At 43.5% G+C, this 11,864-nt stretch overlaps 1 protein-coding gene across 1 annotated transcript; it reads right to left on the bottom strand.

The window, feature by feature from the left end:
* Positions 1 to 6,048: 6,048 nt before the first annotated feature.
* On the bottom strand, positions 6,049 to 7,218 carry WFDC10A (WAP four-disulfide core domain 10A). The gene is made up of 2 exons (XM_059407697.1): positions 7,128 to 7,218; positions 6,049 to 6,197 (listed from the first exon to the last, which is right to left on the bottom strand). The coding sequence occupies exons 1-2, from the start codon at positions 7,216 to 7,218 to the stop codon at positions 6,049 to 6,051; spliced, it is 240 nt and encodes a 79-aa protein (XP_059263680.1).
* Positions 7,219 to 11,864: the final 4,646 nt, after the last annotated feature.

Here is an 11,864-nt window from a genome sequence, read left to right as displayed (position 1 = left end):
AGGAAGTGGTGATGCAACATGGGGGCTTAAGTGGGTAGGAGAAGAATCAATGAAACAAGATGGGATTGGGAGGGAGACAAACCATAAGTGACTCTTAATCTCACAAAACAAACTGAGGGTTGCTGGGGGGAGGGGGATGGGGAGAAGGGGGTGGGATTATGGACATTGGGGAGGGTATGTGCTTTGGTGAGTGCTGTGAAGTGTGTAAACCTGGTGATTCATAGACCTGTACCACTGGGGATAAAAATATATGTTTATAAAAAATAAAAAATTAAAAAAAAAAGATTACCCACCATGACCAGGTGGGATTTATTCCTGGGATGCAAGTGTGGTTCAACATTTGCAAATCAATCAATGTGATAGAACAAATCAATAAGAGAAGAGAGAATAACACATGGTCCTCTCCATTAATACAGAAAAAACATTTGACAAGATACAGCCTCTGTTTCTGATTAAAATGCTTCAAAGTATAGGGATGGGGGCTTCCACCTTAGATGCTTGTATCTGTTCTCCGACTTTCTCCATTCAGAGCTCATGTCCCTGCCAGCAGGCCTTAGCATGTCTTGATGAAGGAAAAGTACCAAGTGAAGGTATTGAGACTTCATTTACTATTGGGCAATATTTACCAAAGGATACAACCTAATTGGTGAAGCTCCAGGCCAAAGGTGAACTACCTCTGAGCATGGTAGGTTGTCAGAAATCCTATAGATCACTCACATTGTTTGCCCCAGAAAGGCAGTTTGAGGTGGCATAATACACAGTTTTTGAGCATGGCTCAGAGTGTTCTTATTATCCTCTGAATGCAGTAGTGCACAGCAACACAGATGAGTAAAGCAGATGCTCTGTCATCCACTTACAGATGGGGATACAAAGTAGGAGGTAGCTGGGTGAAGGTGAACATACACTGGGATGGTGTGGATTCCTGGGCAGATCCTTTGCACAAAGAAAGAGGAGGGCTTACTTCACTTAACATAATCCCCTCCAGTTCCATCCCTATCGATGCAAATGGTGGGTATTCATTGCATCTGATGATCATTGCAATGATCCCATTGTATATATGTACCATATCTTCTTTATCTATGCATCTGTTTAAGGGCATCTTGGCTTCTTCCACAGTTTGGCTATTGTGGACATTGCTGCTATGAACATTGGGGTGCATGTTCCCCTTCCTTTCACTACATCTGTAACTTTGTGGTATATATCTAATAGTGCAATTGCTAGGTTGTCTGGTAGCTCTATTCTTAACATATTGAGGAACCTCCATACTGTTTTCCAGAGTGGCTGTGCCAGCTTGCATTCCCACCAACAGTGTAAGAAGATAATTATCATATGGTTTCACACATATGAGGAACATAAGCAATAGTATGGGGGGACCATAGGAGAAGGGAGGGAAATCCAAAGGGGAATAAATCAGAGAGGGAGAGGAACCATGAGAGGCTATGGACACTGGGAAACAATCTGAGGGTTTCAAAGGGGACAGAGGTGGGAGGAGGGGGTAAAAAGAAAATAGGTATTGAGGAGGGCATGTGCCGTGATGAGCACTGGTGTAATTTGTAACTAATGTATCATTGAGCACTAGATCAAAAACTAATGGTGTAGTATGCAGTGGTTAACTGAAAATAATTTTTTTTAAAAAGGTGGAAAACTGGTGCACACTGCCAGAACCAGAAAATCCAAAACCATGGGATCCATGGAGCTATTTATTTATACCTAAAATTATCATTCTAGATCTAAGTTTTCCAGAATTTTGAGATCCATTCGATGAAAAAAAAAAAAAAAAGGCCTTACTCTTAGTCCAGTTTTCTGAGTTCCTTACTTGCCCTTAAATGGTGCTTAAGGTCCTGGGGATGCCCAATACCCTTCTTTGCACTCCTCAGGTACACTAACTGAACCAGAGAAGAGAAATATAACCATGCCCAGGCTGGGTACTACTCACATACAAAATTCTGTGTGAATTCGTTGGTCATCTTGAGGTAGAGTGTAAGACAATGGCAAGACCCTGAGGCATCACAAAGACATGGGAGGACTGCTCCCCCCAGAATTCAGGATCCTGGGCTTTCCAGATAATGTTAAAGAAGAGAAAGTATGAGACTTACAGTCAGGAATACTGGTACCTTGTTTCATGTCTGCCCCTTCTACCTGTGGAACCTCAGACAGGTATGTCACCTCTAGGTCAATTTTCTTATTGGACCACCAGAAACAACAATCTCCATCTCACAGAAATAGTGTTGAGACCACCCGGGCAGGGAACTCATTCAAACAAGCCACAAATTAAAGCTCATGCCTCCAGACCCTTGCCCATACTTAATCTTTCAAGGTGTTGAGTTGAGTGTCTGCAGTAGCTGGCTGACAGCTCTTTTATGTGGCCTCTTCTTACTTGGGGATGGGGAGAGGAGGTTGTGGTCTCTCACCAGGGACAGAGGAGCAGAAAAACAAAGTTCAAAGGCCTAGAACTTAATGGTGATTTGATCTGTGAGTTCTGCCCAGGAAGTTCATGTTGGTTATATCACAGAGTCTTTCCTTGGACACTCTCCCATTCCAAAGTATTGGATTTTCTTTGATATGATCAGTATATCCTCCTAACTTAGGAGGAACACTGTATACCTTATCCCAGTCCTGGCCACCCAAACAGACCCAAGTCTTGAGTCTATCATATGTGCATGAGTCTGTCCATAGGTAGACTAAAGGGTAGTTGGTATATCTATTTGCCTTGGACTTGCTAATGCTGATAAGGTCAACAGCTTCCCTGTATTGATTCTCTCTTGCTAATTAAAGCATAACACCATCTTCCCCTAAATGCCCTAGGGGTTTTATGTGGATAAAAAGAGACTGAGTAGGAAGGAGTTTAGGAAAGACAGATGACCAGCACCAACATCTTGGTACAAATTTGTGGATTGAAGGCTAGGGGGATTTTCCCACCAAATATCAGAGAAGAGCATTGTAGAGAGCACTCATGCCCATAATTGGGAGCTTATTAGAAAAAAAGAAGAGTCAAGTGGGCAAGGGCCAGGGATCCCAAGGAGCAGACCTCCTTCTTCCAAACTCTATGTCCAGGAATATTTCATGCACTGACTGGAGACATCCATGTACAATGATTTCCCGCCCCACCCCCAGGGTACACTGGATGCATTGAGCAGTGGGAAACATATGTCAGGATTCTGGGTACTTGACTGAGGAGAGTGGACTGTATAAAGATAAAAGGTAGAATCTGGGGACGTGGGCACAAAGATGTGGGAGCAAATGGAAAGGAAGTCTGATGGGGACTGCAAAAGGTGCCACACCCAAAATGATTGAATTGTGGATTCCCAAGTCATCACTTTCTATGGCTGGAAAATGATGTTCCTTGCAGGGCTGTCACAGCCCTACCCAGCATCTGGCTCAGATGTTGGGGTTCCGTAGTGGTCTGTTTGAGGAGCACAGTTACTGAGAGTGCCAAGAGGTTCCTCCCAGGATCTCTGCCACACTTTGTTCTGGACCATTCAGATGGGTTTGCAATAAAGCTTTGTAGAATTTAGGAAAACAGCACACCTTTGCTCTTACTTTTGCTCTCTCTATATTTTATACAGACACACACATATACATATACATATACATATACATACATACATATATAAACACATTCACATATATACACATATACATGTATATAAACACATACAGGTATAGATACACATATATACACACATATATATACAGACAGGCATATATATGCATGTAGATGTGTATATATACACGTCCATATAAGGATATGGATTTATGTATTCATACATACAATTATTGTGTGTATGTACAGATTATTATATATGATTATATGTATACATGCACACACATATATTACACATATATATAATACCTGCATACATATTTTTGATCTGTAATGTGCCTATGTGTTCTTCTAAAACTGTAAGCTTGTATTGTTGGTGTCTGCTCTCATAGTCCCCATTCCTGAACTCTCTAGAAATCCTAGTGATTGCTTAGCCACAAGTATTTGCATTTTTTAAAAAGATTTATCTATTTCTCTGAGAGAGAGTGAGACAGACTGAGCAGGGCGAGGGCAAGAAGTAGAGAGAGAAAATCCCAAAAAGACCCCCCTGATGAGCATGAGACTGAGGTGAGCTCTATATCAGGACCCTGAGATCATGTTATGAGCCACAAGCAAGATTCCATGGAGTCAAGTGGGAAGAGCTCCAGGAGACAGGCAGCTCTTGCTGGACGCAGGTGTGCAGTGTTACTCCAGTCCAGTGATTCCTGCTGGGCATCAGTGAAGGATTGCCCAGAGGAGGAAACCTGCCTCTCTCAGACTCTCTGGCCTGCCTCAGAAGCATTCCAGGGCTCCTGGTATCAGAGGAGCTTCTCCATCTCTCCTCAGACCTGCCCTTGGACCAGGAGATCTTAGGAAAGAGATCACCATCAACCAGCACTTGGACCAGGAGACCTTAGGAAAGATATTATGATCAACCAGCAGCACAGACATTATCAGACACAGGTGGGAGGTAAGGGCATGCTCTGCAGGAGTGCTTCCTCACACAGCCTGACTCTGCAAGCGCCTTCCCAGGGTTTGGCCAGGTCCCAAATACCCTGGGAGAGACTATTAAGAGAGGCAAGTTTACTTGCCAGGGCCCACATAGGGAATGACCTCCCACATCTACAACCAGTGCTCCCTACCATGTAGGTACACCATGATGCCAGCTGACATATTTCTTGCCACTGTCATGAGCCCCTCAACCATGAAATCTACTGGAAGCAGCTGCTCTTCTCCATCATGATAACTGGTGTCCTGGCCTGTGTTCCACAGAGCTCTCTGGACACTCCACCCTGTCCCAGTGGACTTGGAATCTATGCCTAGAATGCTTTAACTAGGAGGAGTGTTCACCTGTCCACCACTTGGTGTTCTGTCCTATAGAGCAGCTGTGTGTTCCGTGGTAGGTCGAGTGGAGGAGTGGGGACCCTGGCAAGGCCTTGACTCTCATGGAGGTAAAGGAGGGAGCACCTGTAAATTCTGCCATGACCTGGGTGTCCAAAAAGACAAAAGTTTCAACCTGTGGAGAATTGCTGATCAGGCTGCTCTGTCTGACAGACACACAGCCTCATGGCTGTCATTCCTTCTGCAGTCATTATTCTCTTTTCATGCTCCAGCCATCCTCCTTCTCTATGTCAGTGCACATGGGAGAACTCTAGAAGTATCTTCTGCATAGCCTACACCATGATAATGGTCAATTCCTGCCTCATTCCCATCCTTTGGGTGCCCCCATGCTCACAAGTGGGTCCATACTAATGCCTTCACCCACAAAGTGTGCCCCACTGCCACCTCTGGTAGTAGTTTGTGTCATGACAAACCCAGGATGCCTAATTAAGGAACTATAGGAAATTATCTGAAATGCAAGTATTGGGTTTAGGCGCTGAGCAAACCAAGGGTCCAGACAAACATCCTCCTCTAGCCACATCATGACCTCTCACTCTCTTTTGCTTTAAGCATGCCACTTAACTTCCCTTGGATTGGTTTTCTTCATTGTAAAGGAACAGTAATCTGAACCTCACAAGGAGAATGGGAAGAATGGGGTGAGGGTGGGACAAGTTTAAGAAGAGGCCTCCCTAGGGACCCCCTACTCTGTGACCAGGGTCTAGCCTCCATCTGCCTCATACTTAACTTGGCCCTCTTGACCCTAGGCTGAGGAATGTTCTGGTTAGCATTGGGAGATACCACACATGAGAAGTTTCTCCTCTAGGTGTACTGGCTCAGTAAGCAGATCAACAATGAGTCTGGGCCTCTGGGACTTATCAGTGGTGCAGGGACCAACAGGAGAGAGAATACAGAAGAGTGACAAGGGGAAAGAGATCAGAGACCTGGACCCAGAGAGGGGGCCCTCTGGGGTCTGCACTGAGACTAAAGTAGGCAGGTCTGTGGACATTTGTTCTGTTTTATTTGACAGGAACAAATAGTTTAGACAGTGGAGTGGGTGCATTCCTGTCGATATTGCCTGGGTTCTGAGATCCCCATGCCTTGGCATGAATAGAGGTTTGGGGGAGTGGCCCAGCCCTCTCACCCACTCACTGCAGGCTCATGCAAATATTCCCACAGAAGGTTGAACAACATATGCTATTTGCTTGACAATCTTGGTGATATTCACAGGGGCGTCTGCACATATATATGTTGGTATGCTTTTCACAGACCTTGATTTCTTTGATCAGCTCTATTTCTGAAACAGAGCAGGAACAGGGTCAGTGCAACCAGATCCCTTGAGAGCACTCCCTTCAAACTTAAAGCCTCTCCCAAAGACCCCAGAACCCAGGTCCCACATATGACACTCTTGGACTTTTCAGGGAAATCACCTTCTGCCCTTTACTCAATTGTGGTGATTGGTAGTATCTTAAATCCTATAACCCCTGACTCTTCTCAACAGATCTCAATACCTGGCCTTCCCAGGTCCTCTGGGTACTCTGCAACCAGGACCCTATCTCCCATGTTAGTCATGGCTTTGGTGAGGCCTCCCATAGAATCTACACTCTGAGAACTCAGCAGAGACCGAGACATCCTACAAACCCTCTCCACTCTCCAGAATCTGCAGGGTCTAGAGAGGAAGGTGACTTGCCACTCTGCCCTTTCTCTCCTGTCACTGTCACTTTCTCCAGGGCCCTTGCCTCTTCCCAGATTTTACCACTTGCACTATTTCCCTTCCACTGCCACCATCCTGGTCTCTCTGATGATAACTTTGACTTGACCTTGTACACCCCAAAACTTGCTTTCCCACGGTCCTTTAATTCTACACCTACTCCCACCAACATTTGTGCATGTAATGTGTCACATATGTGCAGAAATCTAAGAACAGTTGTTTGGTTTCCCCATGTGACTCTCAGCCCATGATATACCTTTCACTACTGTATGTGGTGTTTGTGTCTGGGTATTAGGAATGGAGAAGCAAAAGATATAGTTTCCCATCCACCCCCATCACTGTTCCCAGGGCCGGATAAAAGGGCCAGAGAGCCATGGTTTGGGAGGACCCAGAGTCTTTATAGTGCTGTGGTCTGAGCAGGATGTGCTGCAAGGTTGCAATACCCAGGTCTTCCTCAGAAGGGATACAGCCTCTCCTGGCCCCCTTCCCCTGCCTGTCCCCTAGTCCGTCACCTACTCTGCATCGTCTTCGGTTTCCGGTGCCCTCCCTGGACCTGCAGCAGCAGCTCACCGAGGAGCAAGAGAAGCAGCAGAGCCTGGCTTGGCATGCCTCTGGCCAGAGTGGAGAGCTCTCAGTCTGGCACAGACTTCCCTGGAGAGCTGGATCATTATCCTGGGCTCCTCCCTGCTTCCACTTGCCAAACAAGGAGCCCTGTTTCCTCCCCTTTGCTTGCCTTAATACAGCCTGTTGTCTGTGGGACTTGGCCTTCTGCAGAGGATTCCTGCTCTCACATGACTAATCCCATCCTTTGCAAACATTTTTTCCTACATTTTAAATGATAAGATAATTTACAGAAAAAGTGAAAAGTTATCATTTAAAAAAATTATGATAATCTAGCTGCGGAGAATTAACATGCATGTGTTCTTAATACAATTCTTTTTTTTTTTTTTTTGCAGACTTAATATAAGCAATCTGTTGTTTTCTCACATTTGGAATCATCCACGGATTATTACCCATCTTGTCCTGCCCTCATTTAACGAGGTAAATATTTCACAATGTGGCTTTCCATAATCACACATGTCTTACTCAAAATAAATGCCTATTGAGGAGCCTGGGTGGCTCAGTGGGTTAAGACTTTGCCTTCGGCTCAGGTCATGATCCCAGGGTCCTGGGATTGAGCCCCGCATCGAGCCGCACATCGGGCTCTGTGCTCGGCAGGGAACCTGCTTCCCCCTCTCTCTTTGCCTGCCTCTCTGTCTACTTGTGATCTCTCTCTGTCAAATAAATAAAATAAATAAAATCTTTTAAAAAATGCCTATTGTCAAGCATTTGCATTGTACCAATTACTGATTATCTAGACAATATACTATGTTGAGCATTTTCTTTTTTTAAATTTAATTTTATTTTTTCAGTGTTCCAAAATTCATTGTTTATGCCCCCACACCCAGTGCTCCCTGCAATACATGCACTCCTTAATACCCACCACCAGGCTCACCTAACCCCCGACCCCCATCCCTTCCCAAACCCTCAGTTTGTTTCTCAGAGTCCACAGTCTCTCATGGTTCGTCTCCCACTCAGATTTCCCCCATTTCACTTTTCCTTTCCTTCTCCTAATGTCCTCCGTGTTATTCCTTATGCTCCAAAAGTAAGTGAAACCATATGATAATTGACTTTCTCTGCTTGACTTATTCACTCAGCATAACCTCCTCCAGTCCCGTCCATGTTGATACAGAAGTTGGGTGTTCATCCTTTCTGATGCAGAAATAATATTCCATTGTGTATATGGACCATATCTTTTTGTGTTTTAATGTTTTAAAACATTTTAAAATTTATTTGTCAGAGAGAGAGAGAGAGAGAGAGAGCATGGGAGGGTGCACAAGCAGATGGAGCGGCAGGCAGAGGGAGAAGCAGACTCCCCACTGAGCAAGGAGCCCTATGCAGGGCTTGATCTCAGGACCCTGCAATAATGACCTGAGTTGAAGGCAGATGCTTGACCAACTGAGCCACCCACGCATCCCTGTGTTGAGCATTTTCAACGATAAATCTTTAAAAAATTTTTTAGACTAATCTAAGAGAAGTAGAATTTGTGAATGTAAGAATTAAGTAGATATTTTAAGTATAAATAAATATACACACAGGTATGCATGTATACTTATATTTATACACACACACACATATACATAGAAAGAAGGAGCATTAGTTTTATAATTAAACATTTTTTTAATTTTAATTTTAATTTATTTTTTATTTTTAAAAATTTTAAGCTTTATTTTATTTTTTCAGTGTTCCAAGATTATGCACCACACCCAGTGCTCTATGCAGTACATGCCCTCCTTAATACCCACCACCAGGTTCTCCCAACCACCCTCCCACGAAAACCCTCAATTTGTTTCTCAGAGTCCGCAGTCCCTCATGGTTCATCTCCCCCTCCAATTTCCCCCAACTCCCTTCTCTTTTCCTCTCCTTCTCGCAATGAGCCCCAAACATAAATTTCCCCAAACCCACCCAAACCCATTTCCCTGGCTTCTTCTTCCTGCTGGCTTCTGAGAGTGAGCTAAGGTCTAATTCAAAGTGCCATGAATCTTTACAGCCTCCCACAAATGACCAGGCCACAAGATTGCCTAGTTTCTTATCTATAAATGAGAATTATAATCTCTGGCTTACAAACTGCTTAAAGGAATTAAGGGGCATTATGGGGTGCCTGGGTGCCTCAATCTCCTTTTCCCAATGTCCTTTCTGTTATTCCATTATATAATTAAACATTTAAGTCATGTTTAATTCAACAAAGGATGAGTGTCAATTTCCTCAAACCTCAGAAGGCACCACAGTGAAGGTTGGGAGATAACGGGCAAGAATTTGTCCTTTATTGTCCAATTTTTAATAAAAATTTGAAAAACAGAGGAATGTTCATAGGGTTTGTGATAAGACAGTATTTGCCAGCATCATAACACTAGAACAATCTTATGACCTCTATAGATTTAGTTCACTCATTAATTCTTGGCACCTCCATAGTGAAGATGAGATAAGATGACATCTATAAACACCTTTATAGTACCTGGAACACAGTAGGTGCTCAATGTAATACATTTGTCTTTTTCTCGAGTCTTACTTTCCAACCTCACAGAGCAAGCCCCAGGGACCAGAAGAATTCTCTTATCTCTTATTTTATACTGGGTATTAAGACCCAGCCCTGGAACTGGACTCTAGAAGAAAAACCTTTTAAATGTCCAGGAGTTGGGAAAGATTTGCATGCTTATCCAAGCAGATCCACCACATCCACATGGATTGGTGGCAGAGCCAGGAGTAGATATAGGAACTCAAAACAGCCATTTCAAATGAACCAACTCTATTCTCTGAAAAACAGAAAATATGGGCAATTTGTTCTGGTTTTATGGAGTGAGAAGGTGAATCCCTAGTCAAAGAAATTTTCTGTTTTGTTGGGTCAGAGTCAATTATTCTTCCTGTTGACAGGCTCCACCACCTCCTGTCTTGGGGAGTATCCCTTCCCTGCTTCCTTGTTTACCCTAGTGACTCTGGACAGATCTCCACAAACTCTCTATTCCTTCACTGTTTTCTGGGTGGGATAGTTTTACCTAAAAAGACACAATCCTCACCCTTATACAGACCTGCCTCTCCAAAAAGAATTCTTAAGGGATGCTTAAATTCCCATCAACAGCCATTTTTTCTTTGGCAATTGGATCCCTTTATAGTGTATCCCAAACTCATACATAAAAGAATAGTTTAGTGGTTGCCAGAGGTGGCAGGTAGGGTGTGAACAGATGGGAGTCAAAAGGTACAAACTTCCAGATATAATATATATAAGTCCTGAGGATATACTTACAACTTGGTGACTGTAGTGAACAATAGTATACTGTATTAAAAGTTGCTGGGATCCCTGGGTGGCTCAGCCAAAGGATGAAAATGAGGCAGGAGTTAACTATCATCAATGTGTAGGAGATGTGGAAGATACTTCTAGAGTCCTCCCATCTGCACTGATATAGAGGAGGAGCATGGCTGGAACATGCATTTTATTTGTGACCCCTTGTCTTTTTCTTTTTTCTTTTCTTTTTTTTTTTTTTTTTAGATTTTATTTGTTATTTGACAGAGAGCAATCACAAGTAGGCAGAGAGAGAGAGAGAAAGGAGCAGGCTCCCTGCTGAGCAGAGAGCCCAATGCGGGCCTCAATCCCAGGGCCCCGAGATCATGACCTGAGCTGAAGGCAGAGGCATTAACCCACTGAGCCACCCAGCCCCCCCCCTTGTCTTTTTCATTCTTTTTCTCAATGCCTCTTGTAGATCAGTTGAATTTATTCCATCTTGAAATCCTGTAACAATCTTTATTTCTGAGATGACTTTTAACTTTTTCTTTCCTCTTTGTATGTTCTACCACTTTTTTTCACTTAACTTTTAAAAAATTAACATATAATTTATTATTTGTTTTAGGGGTACAGGTCTGTGATTCATCAGTCTTACACAATTCACAGCACTCACCATAGCACATTCAGCACATCATCTTACACATTACCGTCCCCAATATCCATCACTCAGCCACCCATCTCTCCCATGCCCCTCCACTCCAGCAACCCTCAGTTTGTTTCCTGAGATTAAGAGTCTCTTATGGTTTGTCTCTCTCTCTGGTTCCAACTTGTTTCATTTTTTCCTCCCATCCCCTATGATCATCTGTCTTGTTTCTCAAATTCCTTATATCAGTGAGATCATATGATAATTATCTTTGATTGACTTATTTGGCTAAGCATAATACCGTTTAGTTCCATCTGTGTCATTGCAAATGGCAAGATTTCATTTTTTGATGGCTGCATAATATTCCCTCACACCACATCTTCTTTATCCATTATTCTGTTGATGTACATCTAGGCTCTTTCTATAGTTTGGCTATTGTGGACATTGCTGCACTGGGGTGCACATGCCCCTTCAGATCACTACCTTTGTATCTTTGTGGTAAATACCCAGTAGGGTCATGGGTAGCTCTATTTTCAACTTTTTGAGGAACCTCCAAACTGTTTTCCAGCATGGCTGGACCAGTTTGCATTCCCACCAACAGTGTAGGAGGGCTCCCCTTTCTCCACATCCATGCCAATACCTGTCATTTCCTGACTTATTAATTTTAGCATTTCTGACTGGTGTGAGGTGGTATCTCATTGATTTGTATTTCCCTGATGCCAAGTGATGCTGAGCACTTTTCATGTGTCTGTTGTCTATTTGGATGTCCTTGCATAAATGTCTCTTCATGTCT

This window comes from Mustela nigripes, chromosome 7 (assembly GCF_022355385.1).
Source record: "Mustela nigripes isolate SB6536 chromosome 7, MUSNIG.SB6536, whole genome shotgun sequence".
In the NCBI taxonomy this organism is placed as follows: domain Eukaryota; kingdom Metazoa; phylum Chordata; class Mammalia; order Carnivora; family Mustelidae; genus Mustela; species Mustela nigripes.
This window is presented reverse-complemented; position numbering and strand designations above follow the sequence as displayed.